General features: G+C 49.3%; 2 protein-coding genes across 2 annotated transcripts in view; one reads left to right on the forward strand and one right to left on the reverse strand.

The window, feature by feature from the left end:
* The first annotated feature begins 372 nt into the window (after window positions 1-372).
* On the forward strand, window positions 373-6462 carry mrap2a (melanocortin 2 receptor accessory protein 2a). Its single transcript, XM_067238709.1, has 3 exons — window positions 373-487; window positions 906-1005; window positions 6015-6462. Exons 1-3 carry the CDS (start codon window positions 373-375, stop codon window positions 6460-6462), a joined length of 663 nt encoding a protein of 220 aa, XP_067094810.1.
* Window positions 6463-7315: 853 nt separating this feature from the next.
* The window catches only part of cep162 (centrosomal protein 162), a 28541-nt gene continuing 17013 nt past the window's right edge, over window positions 7316-18843 (reverse strand). The window contains 11 exon segments of the mRNA XM_067238234.1: window positions 7316-8224; window positions 8599-8733; window positions 11288-11386; window positions 11592-11724; window positions 13312-14105; window positions 14927-15157; window positions 15276-15383; window positions 16102-16265; window positions 17343-17481; window positions 18333-18438; window positions 18644-18756. Of these exon segments, the coding sequence (XP_067094335.1) occupies window positions 8021-8224; window positions 8599-8733; window positions 11288-11386; window positions 11592-11724; window positions 13312-14105; window positions 14927-15157; window positions 15276-15383; window positions 16102-16265; window positions 17343-17481; window positions 18333-18438; window positions 18644-18756 (2226 nt within the window). The 3' untranslated portion in view covers window positions 7316-8020.

Raw genomic sequence — 18843 nt, forward strand, 5'->3', positions numbered from 1 at the left:
CTACTTTCCTTCGTGCCTTCGCCCTCATCTCACTTGCGCATTTCGCTGGCTACCTGCAAACCGAATGCAGATAGAAACACTGTTGTGTATTAACACTCAACTTTATTTACTGTTAAGTTTATTTTTAAAACAATCAATAAGGCCTAAGCTAAATCATGCAACCCAGGAAATCGTTCGATCAACCTAGAAAGACTTTACTTGCGGTTAATAATTTATTCGACTTGGGGATTTCATCGACTTGTTTCGCACAAAATGCTACTAACTGAAATTAAATAAAAGATCTTAGTGTAAGTTAAGCAAGACCCGTTTTAGTACGTCATCTTCAGAAAGCGTTTTTCTTTTCCTTGTCAGCATTTCTGTGGACGTTTTGAGATGTCCGGATTTCATTCAAATACCTCTGTAGCACCGGACCCGGTGTACGAATGGAGATATGAATATTACGACGACGAAGAACCGGTGTCTTTCGAGGGACTCAAAGCGCACAGGTGTAAGTATCAAAATAACGAAACTTGTGTCCGCACTGTTGATTTATAGGATAGCTGAATCTTCTGAAATTAGAAAATGTATTACTGAACAAACTGATATAGCGCACAAGCAATGTTGTTCTGCTAGAAAAGGGGAACAGAATGAACGAGGGAGCGAGAGAAAGAGAGATAACAAGAAGGACCGAGGAAGAAAAAGCGAGATTGAAAGGAGAAAGCGAGACGTTTGCCCAGATTATTTCACAGTCGTGTTGAGGTTATTTCTCATAGATTTGTTTGTATTCTCTCGGCTCCAGACCCTAACAGATGAACTTTTCTTTCTTATGTTCCCATTTTAATTGTACTTATTACATACCCATATATATAATATATATATATATATATATACTAAATGACTTCAATCCAACCTATGTTCTTCCGTAGACTCCATAGTGATCGGATTCTGGGTGGGCCTGGCCGTGTTCGTGATCTTCATGTTTTTCGTGTTGACGCTGTTGACCAAGACCGGAGCTCCGCATCCAGAGTGAGTGTTCCGCACACCGTCCAGCCGTCGCGCCCCTCCGTACACGCACGCAGTTTCCACACGGGTTCTGATCAGTACTTACATAATATCATACGAGATAGCTTTAGGAAGACGTTACCAATTGGAGATGGTGTTCAGTCAGTCAGCAGGCATGCTGTCAGTTTACTATCACCCCTACTACTACCCTCCTACCCATGCGGGTACTACCATGTAGCACTGCTTAAGTCATTTTGGGAATAGGGTGCATGCATGCGTTTTACTTGACTAGAACACTGGTTTGAGTGGTGGTATTCGATCTGGTTCAGGACCATGGACAGCACAGATGTATAACTTTGAGTTCACATCTGCCTGTAAAATACTGGTGGGATATGTTTTCTCTATCCCTCCCTCTCTCTATCCCTCCCTCCCTCAATCCCTCCTGCCATTCCAACTTCTCACTGTGTGTGGGGAGAGGGTTGACAGGAAGTTGTCATCTGCCATGGTGCCCTCTCCCCTCCCTATACCGTTTGTTCTCCCCTCCCCCCTGCATCTCCCTCTCTCTCTCCTTGCATGTTTCTGAATGAGAAACATGAGAGTGTTCTGGGAACACTCTCTCCATTTGGCACGTTTCTCTCATCTCAGATGTCACACACAGTCTCTCTGAGGCCCCCCCCCCCCCCTTTCTTGAGGAGATATGTCAGTAGCCGTCAGAGCATAGCCTGCTTTTCCGGCTTAGAGTATGTGTGTGTGTGTTAGAGTGTGTGTGGATTACTAACTGCCAGCAAGCTCCTTAGCTCTGGGACTCTTCCAGTCTTCTGATGTAAACAAATTAACAGCCGTGGGGGAATAGTGCAGCATTAGCATACTGCGCTAATAAGATAGTCCCATTGTTTATCCTTTCTCCTCAGCAAGTACTCTTATCGACTCTGGTGGTTATTAATGAGTTTAACTACTTGAAATGCATGAACACCTTGTGTGTGTGTGTGTGGGCGCATGCCGTTGTTTAACAAATAAATATTTGAAGAAGCAATTCTATGTTTTTCTTAGCCATTGTATGTTTGTGTGGTGTGTGTGTGTATGTTATGTGTGTGTTTGCTGTAAATGCCTGTGGTATATGTTGTGAAGGTGTGTATGATGCATGTATGTGTGTGTGTTGTGTGAACGTGTGTAAGATGTATGTGTGTGTTGTGTGAAGGTGTGTAAAATGTATGTGTGTGTGTGTTTATGATGTATTAGTAAATAAGACTAGTGCTGCTTCAGGGTGAATAGCTATCTGTTCTGTCCATGGAAGTGTTCCAGTACTGATCACTGGCAGAATCAGAATTCGGTTTATTCGCCATGTATGTTATACAAACACGGAATTTACTGTGGCAGGGAGGTGCAAAACACATTTACTGTGGCAGGCAGGCAGGCTGGCTGGCTGGCTGGCTGGCAGGCAGGCTGGCAGGCAGGCAGACAGGCAGGCTGGCAGGCAGGCAGGCAGGCAGGCAGGCAGGCAGGCAGGCTGGCAGGCTGGCTGGCAGGCTGGCCCACAGCCACAGGCCTCTGTTGTGGATACTGCAGAGATCCAGCCAGTGCTGTATAACCATGACTCATGTGATTGTTGAGCTTGGCTATGCTCCTTCTGGCGACACATCAGTCACCAGAGACCTGCTGGGAGGGGATGTGGTGGTGGGGAGCCAATATCTAGTCAATATATTCAGGCTGTGAAAACACCCACACACACACACACACAGTCCTTCACACACCCCATGTGGTCATTCACACATCTACATAACATGCATGCAGGCTTTCACAGCTTGATTGCACACAAACACACACACAACACTTTCAATCACACAAACATTCTCAATAACACACTTACACACTTAAAAACTGTAAGGGGGAAATAAGTCCATAGCGACAGAAAGCGATGCCTTAGTAACCTAAAGTCTCGATTGAAAAGTTAACTTCTCGCTACAGTAGCCATGACCGAACTTGTCTAACTTAATCGACTTACTGGACAACATTTTCAAGGGCTTAGGTTTGATTTAAGCTTTGGTATGGATATCAACAGTTGATGCTAGTGCGGCAGGAACGTTTATTTTTGCTTCATTTGAGTGCAATAAGTTTCACAGTTTTTGGTCGGGACATTTCATGTTTCCGTGGCTTTGGTGGGAACTTGTCTCCAGCGCTACTACTAAATGTCTACGCCCTTGAACATTAAAGTTGGCAGTCCAAAATACATTTCAGATTATTTACATTTTTAGGCATGCTTTCACTTACCATTTTACGCCTTATCATACGGCCAAATGAGCAGTGTTGAGTTATAATGCTGACACAGTACTTGAATCAGCTCGTTTCAAAGGGTTTTCTGTATGGAGGCAAGACAATACAAAGTGGGTACTTTAGTTTCCGTAGAGATGCAGTTAATGTTATCTACACTTTCATGAGTTAACGTGCTTCCATTCAATCTCTTGACTGACATGACAAATGACGCTGTCCAGGGTGTCACAACAGCGCCGTGTTTCAGAACTAGTTTGTTTGAATGCTGTTTCAAAGCTAGTAGCCTATGTTTTAAAGCTGTTTCAGAACTAGTATGTTTGAATGCCGTTTCAGAGCTAGTATGTTTCAATGCCATTTCAGAACGTTTTAATGCGGTTTCAGAACTAGTATGTTTTCATTATTGTGCAGTGGGTTAAGAGCTGGGGCGTCGTGCCCCAGTATACATCTGCTCTGCTGTGTAAAATCAAAAGTTTTTCAGTGCATTCATTTAGCCTAGATTCATAATCCCAGAAAATATAAACGCAGTATCCCAATCAACGCTTGTAAAATCAAAGCACTTTAACCGAAAACACAAACCGATGCCCGCAGAATTCCATGTCAGCGCGCCCTTCTGAGCTTGCCAAATAGCCACTGCAGCCCGCACACAGAAGTCCAGGTGTCACTTGGACTCAGAGGGTGACTCAGCACACAAGTCAGAATAGAGGTAGGCTAAGAAAATTACAAAACTAATGAAAGTTTCTAAATGATAGACCTATCGATCATCTTATTTTAACTAAAACATAAAAACAATATTACATGAAGCTCAAAAATCAGTATTTGCTAGGTCGTTAACGAGCCACCTCGTTAGAGCTCCACGGACCCACCAAGGCCAGCTGTTACAGCTGGACCTGGAAGAGGAGAGCCCAGTCTCCGGAAGCGAGGCGGGCACCGGAGCTGGAGCATTTGTCTGGAACTAAACAACCGTCAGAAAGAGGTCAAATGCGTTCTGACATCGTTAAGGAGAGTGTTGTGATCTGCCACCAGTGATTTGTCTATGGGTATAGTCAGAGCCATAGAAAAAGAGAGTTGCGACACGCTTTGATCTCGCCGACACGTGATCACGTGGTTCATGTAGCTCGCTGTAGTTCCAAAAAACCCCACTGCTGCCCTAAAATGAATGCGAAAAAAAATGTGCGCACTCGCATTAACTATTGATGTCCCTGCCAAAGCTGATATCAAACTTGCGTCCCTGAACTGATGTATAGTGGGTCATCAAAGAAATATCTTTCATATGAAGAAATTGTCTTTCACAATGCAATGCTCACAATACTTTTGATATGCTTCTCATCTAATTTGCGTAAATACATTTGACCAACACTTAATCCAACTGATCTTAATGGTTAATCACTGAACCGTTTGGTAAACCTATATATTTTCATTTCAGCAATAAACAGTATATTGATTTTGAGAACTACAGAAATAAAATGTGTTTTTGTACGAACATATAAATTAACCACACATGATGAATACTCGTTATTGCTACTTGATTTCAGATTGGGATAACCACAATTGGTCATTAGATATACGTAAAAGTGGGGGCGTAAACACTGGCAATTTCTTTCAACATAGCAGGATAGACAGCAAGGAATAGGAAGAGCTCGTGGACAAGGGATCCGTCAGAGAGGTGGGCATGAGAGAGGTCAACAGAGATGTCAGAGGGGTGGGCATGGGCACCAACAGAGAGGTCAAAGAGGTGGGCATGGGCACCAACAGAAAGGTCAGAGAGGTGGGCATGGGCACCAACAGAGAGGTCAGAGAGGTGGGCATGGGCACCAACAGAGAGGTCAGAGAGGTGGGCATGGGCACCAACAGAGAGGTCAAAGAGGTGGGCATGGGCACCAACAGAGAGGTCAGAGAGGTGGGCATGGGCACCAACAGAGAGGTCAAAGAGGTGGGCATGGGCACCAACAGAGAGGTCAGTGAGGTGGGCAGGGGGCCTCTAAATGTTATGTTTTGTTCTCATTTAGTTACATACAGTAATAGGTATACTTTCTATGTTACAATTATATCTGAAAAATAGTAAAAACTACGTAATTTGCCCAAATGATTGTAGACGATGTCTTCATTGATCCTTCACTTGATTACACATAGGATGAATATTTTGGAAATTATTATTTATTATGTAAATGTGAGTAATGTAAGTGTATTGCCTAATGTGAAACTATGTAATCTGTCTTTTACATAGTACTGGAACATATTAATTTCAGCACTTCTAAGGCCAATTTGAAACATGTATCTTGCATTGTTTGCTGTTGGATGAACTGATTGTTAAAAGTACTAAACTGAAAGAAGATCATACTGTTGTGTTTCGGTGATTAAACCAAATGTTCCCATTACATAGCCTATTACAATATTACAATAATCTTGTGTTTGAAACAATGATTATGTGGACTGGAAACATGTGCAACTGACAAAGCATTCCATCAGGTTTTGAAAGAATGACTAGCTGCGTTACAAGTGTGATCAGTTTGGATTTTTGAACTAAGAGTTTTTAAAATGTACACCTTACTTGTGAAAATAGTACCAAAGCGAATAAAAAAAACAGTAAACTGGGGGGTAGAACATAAAACTGAGGGGGCAAAGTGCCACTGAGTGGGCACACACTCAATCACACACACACACCCATGCACAGCACACTCTCAAAACACTCACACACACGTACACACACACACTCACAGAACCCCCAGTCTCACGTGTTTGTGTGTCCCCTGTCCCCTGTCCTGCAGAGGAGCTGACAGCTGTGAGAAGCGTGTCGGTGCCACCAGCTGCATGGAGGAGCTGGCTCCTCCGGCCTCCAACACCGACCACAGGGCCTGCTTCTCTCGCCCCCTGCTGGACACCTCCCGCTCCCTCCTCCACTGCTACATCAACGAGGAGCAGCAGGGTCCAGGCCAGAGGCCCGGGGCTGGAGTTGGTGGAGCGCCCCAGGCAGGGCATGCCCCTGGCAGGCTTGGCAGCCCAGAGGAGGCGGGGGGTCTGGGGCTGGAGGGGGTGGCGGTGATGGGGAACCGTGCTGAGAGAGAGTCCGAACTCCTGGCCCACTTCAACATCCCCAACTTTGTGAACTCGGAGAACAGCTCCAGTCTGGGGGAGGATTACCTGCTGCTGGGGGGCCCGCCAATCATCCTGGAGGGGGACTGTTCGCCCAATAGGAACCGTGATGTGGTTGACTGAGGTCCTGCCCCCCTCACACCCCCTCCCTCCTGTGAGGACGTGGTTGGTGCACGCTGCTGACCTCCTGCATGTCCCGGCTTCTTCACCAGTCATTCCAGTATGGTGAGGTGCGTGAGGACATGACACCCTCTGGCCACCCAGAACATACCAGGATACAGGAAACAGGACAGGAAATAGGACTCATCAGTAGCAACTCTTGTTAGAAGTATGTTCCCCAATGTACAGTGTACAGTTCTAAGTTAATATGTATTCATTTTAATAATATTGTATTTATTTAACAGACACTTATCCTAAACGATGTCCAGGGGGATTTGAACCTGCCGCTTCTTGGTCTGCAGTCACCGAGCTCTTCACAACCCAACCCACAACCGCTGTTCATCTGGGTTCCCCCCGTCGTCATGGCGACATTCTAGCTTTTCTGACATGGTTGAGGGTGAGCTAGGTCGCTAACGAGCCACCTCGTTAGAGCTCCACGGACCCACCAAGGCCAGCTGTTACAGCTGGACCTGGAAGAGGAGAGCCCAGTCTCCGGAAGCCAGACGGGCACCGGAGCTGGAGCATTTGTCTGGAACTAAACAACCGTCAGAAAGAGGTCAAATGCGTTCTGACATCGTTAAGGAGAGTGTTGTGATCTGCCACCAGTGATTTGTCTATGGGTATAGTGTGGCATTAAATGCAAATATATGCTAATGTGATGTTGTGAGATGCTAATGAGATGCTAATGAGATGCTAAGGAGCCGGGTGAGAGACAGAGGAAGATGTGAAGACAGTGATTGGCCGTGTTTAAGAGGTTTGGGGGAAAGTAAAAGAATAAATAAACAAGTATTGAAACGTTATTTATTTTGACCACATATGGAATACATTACATACATAACCACAAATAAAACAGGGCTCTCTCTATACACACAAAACAATCTACAAAAATAAAGCCTTTACGTATTGCTTCAGCGAGCAGACTCATGGCATGAATATTTATGAGCTACGGTAGCGGACCCTTTGTACAACAAAGAGGTGTGTGTAACGTGTGAGAGAGACAGGTGTGTAATGTGTGTGTGAGAGACAGGTGTGTAATGTGTGTGTGAGAGACAGGTGTGTAATGTGTGTGAGAGAGACAGGTGTGTAATGTGTGTGTGAGAGACAGGTGTAATGTGTGTGTGAGAGACAGGTGTGTAATGTGTGTGTGTGAGAGAGACAGGTGTGTAATGTGTGTGAGAGAGAGACAGGTGTGTAATGTGTGTGTGAGAGAGAGACAGGTGTGTAATGTGTGTGTGTGTGAGAGAGACAGGTGTGTAATGTGTGTGTGTGAGAGAGACAGGTGTGTAATGTGTGTGTGTGAGAGACAGGTGTGTAATGTGTGTGTGAGAGAGAACGAGAAGAGTGTGTTTGTGTCCATGTGGGAAAAAGACCATGAAAGAGATGAGCACAGATTGTGTGTTTGTGGGAAGGTGTGTATGTGTGAACATGTGAGCACACGTGTGTGAGTGCGTGTGCGAGAGCGAGCACCTGAGGATGCACGCAGGCTTGTGTGTGTGAGCGAGCGTGTGTGTGAGTGTGGGTGTCAGGTGGTCCAGGCTCCGCCCAGGTGGGCGGGGCTAGGGATGACCACTCCCTGCTGCTGCAGCGCTCTCAGGATGTCCAGGATGGAGTCCAGCTCCAGGCGGAACACCTCCAGCTCCCGGCTCCTCTCCTGGGCCAGCCTCCGCCAGGCCTGCACCTCCCCTGCCTCTCCCTGCTGCTGCCCCGGCAGACTCCGGCCCACCACCTGGGGCAGGGGAGGGGGGGGAGGAGAGGAGGGGGAGGTAGGTGGAGGAGGGGTAATGGGTTGTTGGTTACCTGGGCCGTATTTGACATGAGACGGGCATACTAAACAAATGTTTGTCATTTCTGTTGTGTGCTCCTTTTGTGTGTATGTGTGTGTGTGTGTATGTATCAGTAATCACCTGCTGGAGCAGGTCTCCTCCCTCCAGGGCTATGTGTGTGTGTGTGTGTGTGTATGTGTTCAGTCGGAGCGAGTGTGTTCAGTCTGAGTGTGTGTGTGTGTTCAGTCTGAACGTGTGTGCGTTTGTGTGTGTTCAGTCTGAGCGTGTGTGTGTTCGTGTGTGTGTTCAGTCTGAGCGAGTGTGTGTGTGTGCTGACCTTCTGCAGCTCCCTCTCCCTCTGGGCATGTCTGACCTCCATGCTGTGGATCTTCCTGTCCAGGCTGAGGAAGTGTCTCAGCTGGGGGCTGTGAGCCTCCGTCGCCTGCTTTAGGTCCTCCAACAGCCTGGCCAGCTACACAAACACACACCACGGTCAGCTACAAACACACACCACGGTCAGCTACACAAACACACACCACGGTCAGCTACACAAACACACACCACGGTCAGCTACACAAACACACACCACGGTCAGCTACACAAACACACACCACGGTCAGCTACACACGCACACCACGGTCACCTACACAAACGCACACCACGGTCAGCTACACAAACGCACACCACGGTCAGCTACACAAACGCACACCACGGTCAGCTACACACGCACACCACGGTCAGCTACACAAACACACACCACGGTCAGCTACACACGCACACCACGGTCAGCTACACACGCACACCACGGTCACCTACACAAACGCACACCACGGTCAGCTACACAAACGCACACCACGGTCAGCTACACACGCACACCACGGTCAGCTACACAAACGCACACCACGGTCAGCTACACAAACGCACACCACGGTCAGCTACACAAACGCACACCACGGTCAGCTACACACGCACACCACGGTCAGCTACACAAACGCACACCTCGGTCAGCTACACAAACGCACACCACGGTCAGCTACACACGCACACCACGGTCAGCTACACAAACACACACCACGGTCAGCTACACAAACACACACCACGGTCAGCTACACACGCACACCACGGTCAGCTACACACGCACACCACGGTCACCTACACAAACGCACACCACGGTCAGCTACACAAACGCACACCACGGTCAGCTACACAAACGCACACCACGGTCAGCTACACAAACGCACACCACGGTCAGCTACAAACGCACACCACGGTCAGCTACACACGCACACCACGGTCAGCTACACAAACGCACACCACGGTCAGCTACACAAACGCACACCACGGTCAGCTACACAAACGCACACCACGGTCAGCTACACAAACGCACACCACGGTCAGCTACACAAACACACCACGGTCAGCTACACAAACGCACACCACGGTCAGCCCTCCCTCCCTCCCTCCCTCCCTCCCTCCCTCCCTCCCTCCCTCCCTCCCTCCCTCCCTCCCTCCCTCCCTCCCTCCCTCCCTCCCTCCCTCATTTCCCAGTGTGGCCCTTTGTGAAATTGACTTTGACACCCCTGAATTACATCCATATATCACTCTATCTTTCCATCCATCACTTCTGAAGAAGATAAATAAGGATGTGAATGTGCTTTGCTGTACTGAATTAATGATGGATAGACTTAAGTATTAAAGGAGTAAACCTAGCATGTAGAGAACAGTGGTCCAGCCACGTGGAGGAGGGGGAGGATGAAAGGAGGGAGAGAGGTTTTACAAGACCGAGAGAGAGAAGGAGAATGGCGAGGCAAGGCCAGAGACAACAGCATGCTGAGAGAGGGAGTGTGGGAGTGCGTTCAGGATTAGGAAGGCTGACAGCAACGTTGTTTGTGGTTGTGAAAGTTGCCTGGAATGAACAGCATCCTGATAGCACTGTAGAAACGCATTAAGAAACAGTTTGGGTGTGTTCAACATTAGTCACCCAGTCGAACCTCGAGGACCTTTGATATAGACGTGTTTATAAGCAGTTCCTCTCTCCATCCATCCCTTCTGGTTCTGGGGTCTCATTTATAAACGTTGCGTACGCACAAAACGGGGCTGAAAATGTGTGTACGCCACTTCCCACGCAATGGTTGTGATTTCTAAAAAACTAACTTGAGGGGAGAATGTTCGGTCCTCCACGCAAACTGTGACCCACCCGTAGGCCTACGCACATTTTGGAGACAGTGGGAATTGGCGACGCAGATGACCGTACTGTAGTCAGACTGCAGAAAGTAACTGTGGGAAGAACGATTACTCGTAATATTTATATATTTTGTTTTCCTCATACTTTTTTCACTCGATTTCATCATTATCATGAAGATTTGATTAAATCCAGCAGTGTTATTTGCGCTTGTACTGTGTGATAATTGTTTCACAAACACCTTGTACAATCCAACTCAAATTTTAAATCAAAATTCAGTGCTGTCTCACCATCATATTGACCACTACCGGAGTGCAGGAGGGGGAAATGCCCGACTGCATGGAATACAGGATAACATCACATATCCTCCCTTTAGATAACTGCAGAACACAGCATATAACTAAATATATTTCTTTAATACTGTGCATATATCATCATAAGTCAACAACTGGAAATACAGCCGGTAAGCTCCCGTGCAATTGCTACACGACGTCCTCGTTATCAGTCCAAACTTTAATACTGTTCATAACAAAACCGACATGAAGAAACGTGTGTTTACGGACACGCTTTTGTTTTCAAATTGTTACCTCGCATTGCTTTTTTATTTATTGATGATCCCACTGCTGTCAGATTCACGTACGCACACTTGTGGGTAATCTGTGATGTATAAAGGGAACATTGCTTACAGGTGTGCGTACGCACGGTTTTATAAATCAGATTTTTGGGGGGCGTACGACATTTTAGGCTTTTGGACGTACGTACACTTTAAGTAAGAATCCTACGCATAGTTAAATAAATGAGCCCCCTGGAGAGTCAGTCTGGTTGTGGTTGTGGTTGCACCCACCTGGTCCTGGAGAGCGTCCTCTCTGAGCTTGGACACGGCTAGGGCGTCCTTGGTGCTCTGCAGATCCTTCACCTGCTCACGCAGGTGCTGCACCACGACCTGGACACACACACACACACGCAAACACACGCACACACACGCAAACACACGCACACACACGCAAACACACGCACACACACACACACGCAAACGCACGCACACACACACACACACAATTCAGTTCCATAAAACAATTGAATTTTCCCCTAACCCCAACCCCGATTCGAACTTCAACCTTCCCCCTGACGTGAGCCCCAGCCCTTACCTCCTGCGTGGCGATGTGATTGGTCAGTTGGGTCAGCTTGGAGGAGGAGTGTTCCAGGGCCAGCAGGCGCTCCAGCTCCCCCTGGTGGACGACCTGAACACACGCCAGCTGCTCCGCCGAGCTCTCCTGGAGCCTGGGCACACACACACACACACACACACGAATATGAGCATACACACACATACACAGGAACCACACACACACACACATATACACGCACACGAATATGAGCATACACACACATACACAGGAACCACACACACACACACATATACACACACACGAATATGAGCATACACACACATACACAGGAACCACACACACACACATATACACACACGAATATGAGCATACACACACATACACAGGAACCACACACACACACACACACAAAAACACGGACATACACAAACACACACAGGAACAGGCACCCACACGGAAAGAGACACATCCAAACAGGCACACACACACACATCAAACACCAGCACAGGCACACATGTGCTCCTGTTCCTCCCCTCCTGTACTGTACAGCACTGTGCCAACTAGGTCTCCTGCTGGGCTGCTCCAGGCATGGATTATAAATACATGCATAGCTGATGTGATTATTCCTCTGGAATTAGAGGTAGCTGGCTGCTAGTGGCAAAGACAGCGTGGGGGCGGCAGATTGTCAGCTCGTCAAGATACACCTGGAAGTATGTGTGTTAGCCGTGTGTACTGTATGCAGAATGAGTGTTTATGCGCACGCACACACACCCCACACACATATACATGTATGTGTGTACATCTCTGTGTGTGTGAGTCTATATCTGTGTGTGTGTGTGTATATATATAACTGTGTGTGTGAATCTATATCTGTGTGTGTATATATATCTGGGTGTGTAGGTGTGTACGCATATATCTGTGTGTATAGGTGTGTGTGTGTGTACGCATATATCTGTGTGTCGGTGTACATCTGTGTGTGTGTGTGTGTGTGTTAAACAGTGGCGGCTGCTGGTCTTTCAAAGAGGGGAAGCTCATTTTCAGCCTACATCATAAAAACTGTATATTTATTTGGCCAGTTCACTGGCTAGTTCACCCCTACGACACTAGCCTAGCCCACTGTATGAATGAACGAATGAACAATCAATCTAACGAAACAATATTAAACTCGAAGGGGGAAATGTGGGAATTAGGTTTAACTGAAACAAGGAACGTGGTGTATAATTGTATTAAATGTATGATGCAAATTGGCTAGCAATTTCGGCAAGCAAATTCCAAGAAATAGGTTGCAGCAGTTTGTCTTTCAACTACACTTGCAAACTCTGTGATGGGACTGAGCTCGAATAGCTTCCGCGACTTTTTATAACACAAAATCGCTGTCAATCAAAATGAGATGCAGTCTTTCGACAGACCCTCCAATCATCACGCAGAAGCCCAGCGTCCAGGCCAGCCCACTCATCCATTCACCCCCAGAGACGCTGAGCGTCCAGGGTGGGACATAATCTCAGCATTCATCCAATGACCGTATAGTTTCGAAGCACTGAAAAAAACTGTTCAAAGCAGCCTCATTGAAGTCCATGGAAGCTGAGCTTCCACAGGGACATGCACTGTACACTGTGTGCGCGTGTTCTAACGCATTTCAAATGTTAACACAATCGTAAATATTTGACCATACATTTTGGGACATTTTAGGGGAAGCTGAGCTTCCCTTGCAGGAACAACCACTGGTGTTAAAGCCCACCTGCATAGCTCCTCCCGGGCCAGCGCTGCGTCCTCCTGCAGCGCCAGCCTCTCCTGTAACCTCTCCCCCTCCAGCCTCTCCAGCCTCTCCCGCAGCGCCTCCTTCTCCTGCAGCACCTCGGAGATGTGGCTCCCCGCGAACGCCGTGGGCTGGTAGGCCTTCTCGTCCAGGGTGGGGGGGAACGCCGCCTCCCCCCACTCCCCCGGGACGGCCGGGGCCTTGGGGGGATGCGCCGGCCTCCGGGGGTCCCCGGCGCGGGCTTCGGGCCTGGGGCCGCCCAGCATGGTCCTCCTCTCTCTCTGGAGCCGGTCCACGGTGCGGGTCAGCTCCTGCACGCTGCGGGTTTTGGCTGCGAGCTCCTGGGTGAGACGCTCGATTCGGGCGCCCTGCGCGGCTTCTGTCTGGCGCTGGTGGCGAGAGGGGCTTCGCTGGCCTCGACCTGAGCCTGGTTCTGGTCCTTGTTCTAGGCTTGGTGTTGTTCCTGGGCCTGGTTCTGGTCCTGTTCCTGGTTCTAGGCTTGGTGTTGTTCCTGGGCCTGGTTGTGTTCCTGGGCCTGGTTGTGTTCCTGGGCCTGGTTGTGTTCCTGGGCCTGGTCTAGCCTGGGCCCGCTGGGAGAGCTGGCCCTGGAGGAGGTGGACCTGGTCCTGGAGGGCTTGCTCCCGGGCCTGCTGGGTCTCCTGCAGCCGGCCCAGCTCCTCCTGCAGGAGTCGAACCCGGGTCTCCCAGGACTCGGACGGGCCGGTCCCAGCAGCCACCTGGCGCTCCAGCTCTGAGATCTGCTGCTCATACTGGAGCTGACACACACACACACACACACACAGACAGACAGACACACACACCGACAATATGAACAATATCCTTCCCATCCACAGTCCAAGCTTTCACTCAAGCCTGTAATCCAGACTGCTCTACAGTGTAGCAACACTCAGTAGAATCTCCGTTTCCTGTCCGTGAGTCCTCCTGCACTGACACTGTTCATAACTCTCCTGGCTCTCCTCCTACACCTCCAGCATTTGAACAAACCATGAACTGAGGTGTGACTCATGCATATGGGTGAATGGAGGCCCTTCCTGAGTGTCTGTGAGGAGGATATAGATCAGCTCTGTGTGAGTGTGTCTGTGAGGAGGATATAGATCAGCTCTGTGTGAGTGTGTCTGTGAGGAGGATATAGATCAGCTCTGTGTGAGTGTGTCTGTGAGGAGGATATAGATCAGCTCTGTGTGAGTGTGTCTGTGAGGAGGATATAGATCAGCTCTGTGTGAGTGTGTCTGTGAGGAGGATATAGATCCGCTGTGTGTGAGGTCGGCTGAGAAAACAAGGTGAATCTGCCAGCGTCAGAGAGACGAGAGGAAAGAGGCTTTGTGAGTGTGGGCTGGCCTTGTGCAGTCGTCACCGCAACAGTACTTAGGTTTCAGAAACTGGTGAAAGGGCTTTGAATACTCAAAGCACTGTGGCACTCAGGAGGAACCAATACTTCTCGACAATACTTTGAAAGGGTCACAGAAAGAGTATTACGGATCCAGTATTGTGCCCAGATATACAAAGTGTACCTTGTAAGGATCCAGTTTTGTACCCAGCTGTGGTGAGCGCTCCTTGTAAAGAGCCAGTATTGTACCTTGATGCGTTGGAACTGTTGCTCCATGGTCCGCAGGGTCCTCTTGGCGTCCTCGTCTTTGCTCTCCAGCTCCGCCTCCAGCCTGTGGACGCGGCGCTCCAATAGGGCGGCTGTCTGGGTGGGAGGCTCCCCTCCCTGGTCGTGGGTCCCGCTCGCGCCCGCCGCGGCGTAGAGGAGAGCTGGGAGGGAGTTGGGGTTCCTGCGTCTCAGGATCGCCTCCAGCTCCTTCACCTGGAGACCCAGAGGTACACGTGTTACACTGCAGCCAGGAGAACCATCAAGAACTAATGTAAGTAGCAGTAACCAAGTAGCAGGTTAACAGCACACACACACACACATCCCAGCGTACTTGGCGTTCCAGGTCCTGAGTCCTCCTGGCGTCAGCTGCTCTCTCCTGGGCTCTGCTCTGTCGCTGGACAGCTCGACTCCTCCCCACCTCCGCCTTCAGCTTCTCCACCTGGGACCAGCACACACACCCAGCACACACACACCCAGCACACACACCCAGCACACATACACCCAGCACACACACCCAGCACACACACCCAGCACACACACCCAGCACACACACACCCAGCACACACACACACACCCAGCACACACACACCCAGCACACACACACCCAGCACACACACCCAGCACACACACACCCACCCAGCACACACACACCCAGCACACACACACCCAGCACACACACCCAGCACACACACACCCAGCACACACACACCCAGCACACACACCCAGCACACAAACTAGCAGTGAGCACACACACTAGCAGTGAGTGCACACACACAGATCAGACATCCTCACACATCAGTCTGCTTGACTGGTGTTGACAATGTTTTAGCATCTGAGGAGCAACTGAAGCGGCGTGTGGCATTTGGATTTGACATTCAGTACATGATTCATTCCCCCCCCCCCATGAAGTGTTTGTGTGACTTGCCCGTGTGTCATCACCCTTCATATCAAAACAACCAATTCTGGTTATGATTCAATTATTTACTAGAGCACAAACTTGTTTACAACAGCAAAACATTTTTAGAAGGGTAAAAAAGCAAAAACGTCAACTATTTTAACTTTATTGTGCTCTCCAAAGTGCACCTGAATAATGCATTTACACAACACACAATCTCTCACTCGCGCTGTGTCTCAAACACACACACACACACACACACCTGCTGGGTGAGCTTGCTGATCTCTGCCGTGGCGTCCTTCAGCCTGGCGGTGTCTCGGTCCAGCAGGTCCTGGTTGTCCGCGTACCACTGCAGCCTCCTGGTCAGAGCACACACCTCCTCACGGTGCCTCTCCTCCTGCTCCTCCTGCTCCCAGCCCGCCTGGCCTGGGGGGGGGGCATCAGCGGGGGTCAGTGGGGGGCATTAGGTGTGTGTGCGTGTGTGGGGGGGGGGGGGGGTGGCACGGATGGTTTGGTTACCAGGGGTGTATGTGTCACTATAAACTGTGATTTAAGGGGAAAATCGACCGTTTTTGTTGCACTGTGGTGCAGGTGGTGTTATTGTTGCACTGTGGTGCAGGTGGTGTTATTGTTGCACAGTGGTGCAGGTGGTGTTATTGTTGCACTGTGGTGCAGGTGGTGTTATTGTTGCACTGTGGTGCAGGTGGTGTTATTGTTGCACTGTGGTGCAGGTGGTGTTATTGTTGCACTGTGGTGCAGGTGGTGTTATTGTTGCACTGTGGTGCAGGTGGTGTTATTGTTGCACTGTGGTGCAGGTGGTGTTATTGTTGCACTGTGGTGCCGGTGGTGTTATTGTTGCACTGTGGTGCCGGTGGTGACCTGACCCTGAGCACCGAGGACTGTTAGAACTACTCACCTTCTGCTGTCAAAGGCAGCTGCCTCAAACACTGTTTCCTGTTTCTTTAAAGCAAACTGTGTCTTTTGTGCTCACAGATTGAAAGACTGTTGGTAGGAAAACTGCCTTTTCTACATGAATATGTTATAAATGTATTTCCTCTATACAGAAACATGACCTGTGGCCACGCCCCTAGACAGTCTCTCTTGTGGTCACACCCCTAGACAGTCTCTCTTGTGGTCACACCCCTAGACAGTCTCTCTTGAGGCCACGCCCCTAGACAGTCTCTCTTGTGGCCACGCCCCTAGACAGCCTCACCTGTGGCCACGCCCCTAGACAGCCTTACCTGTGGCCACGCCCCTAGACAGTCTCTCTTGTGGCCACGCCCCTAGACATCCTCACCTGTGGCCATGCCCCTAGACAGCCTTACCTGTGGCCACGCCCCTAGACAGTCTCTCTTGTGGCCACACCCCTAGACAGCCTCACCTGAGGCCACGTCCCTAGACAGTCTCTCTTGTGGCCACGCCCCTAGACAGCCTCACCTGTGGCCACGCCCCTATACAACCTCACCTGTGGCCACGCCCCTAGACAGTCTCACCTGTGGCCACGCCCCTAGACAGCCTCACCTGGGGAGGTCAGAGTGTGAGCCTGGTCTCTCTCTCTCCTCATCACCTGCAGGTCCACCTCCAGACCCTGCTTCTCCTGCTTCAGTCTGGCGGTCTCCTCCACCAGCCTGGCCTCCACCCTCTACACACACACACACACACGCACATAAACACACACACACATGCCCCCCCACACACACACACACACACGCACATGTACACATAAACGCACAATCACACACATATACTCACACACACACGTACACACAAAAACACGCACACGTAAACATACACACTCACACACCCACATACACACAAATGCATGCATCAACACGTATACACATCCACACAAACACACACAACCTGTGAGATCCCAGTTATCTATAGGGCCTTGCTGTGAGATCCCAGTTATCTATAGGGCCTTGCTGTGAGATCCCAGTTATCTATAGGGCCTTGCTGTGAGATCCCAGTTATCTATAGGGCCTTGCTGTGAGATCCCAGTTATCTATAGGGCCTTGCTGTGAGATCCAAGTTATCTATAGGGCCTTGCTGTGAGATCCCAGTTATCTATAGGGCCTTGCTGTGAGGTCCCAGTTATCTATAGGGCCTTGCTGTGAGATCCCAGTTATCTATAGGGCCTTGCTGTGAGATCCCAGTTATCTATAGGGCCTTGCTGTGAGATCCCAGTTATCTATAGGGCCTTGCTGTGAGATCCCAGTTATCTATAGGGCCTTGCTGTGAGGTCCCAGTTATCTATAGGGCCTTGCTGTGAGATCCCAGTTATCTATAGGGCCTTGCTGTGAGATCCCAGTTATCTATAGGGCCTTGCTGTGAGATCTCAGTTATCTATAGGGCCTTGCTGTGAGATCCCAGTTATCTATAGGGCCTTGCTGTGAGATCCCAGTTATCTATAGGGCCTTGCTGTGAGATCCCAGTTATCTATAGGGCCTTGTGCTGTTAACTGAGTCCAGACTGTAGGTGAGGCGTGCTCACCTGTGCAGCCTGGATCTGACCAAGAAGCTCTGTGATTCGCTGACTCTGGTCCACAACGCCTACATTTCCCACAGTCCTCTGCATGTTGCTCTTGTTCATCTGCTCCCTGTTCACACGAGACATGTTTTTTTATATTGATCTTTTTCTCTCTGGCAGTGTAATATTTACTAGGTGTTTGTGTGTGTGGAAGCAAGCGAGAGCTAGTATGTGTGTAAGTAGGAGAGAGAATGTGTGTGTATGTGTGTGTGTGTGAAAGAGTGTTTGTGCATCTGAGAGCATGAGAGAGATAATGAGCGTGTGTGTAAAGTCACCTGGTGAGGGCCAGCTCACTGAGCAGCCTCTGGTTCTCCAGGAACATGGCCTCCTCGTCCACTTTTCTCTGGGCCTGCAGGGACTTCATCTGCTGGTACAGCTTCTCATTCTCCTGCAAGCCACACAGACATCAACACACACACACACACACAGGCAGAAAGACACAGAGAAAAACAGGGAGAGAGACAGAGAGAGAGAC

The sequence above is a fragment of the Osmerus mordax genome, chromosome 6 (assembly GCF_038355195.1).
Source record: "Osmerus mordax isolate fOsmMor3 chromosome 6, fOsmMor3.pri, whole genome shotgun sequence".
Taxonomy (NCBI): Eukaryota; Metazoa; Chordata; class Actinopteri; order Osmeriformes; family Osmeridae; genus Osmerus; species Osmerus mordax.

What these genes read in the sequence shown, in the direction of transcription:
- mrap2a (XM_067238709.1), top strand. Translation starts at nt 373, where the DNA reads ATGTCCGGATTTCATTCAAATACCTCTGTAGCACCGGACCCGGTGTAC. An exon ending in GGGACTCAAAGCGCACAGGT is followed by an intron (nt 488 to 905) that starts GTAAGTATCAAA and finishes GTTCTTCCGTAG; the next exon opens with ACTCCATAGTGATCGGATTC. An exon ending in ACCGGAGCTCCGCATCCAGA is followed by an intron (nt 1,006 to 6,014) that starts GTGAGTGTTCCG and finishes CCTGTCCTGCAG; the next exon opens with AGGAGCTGACAGCTGTGAGA.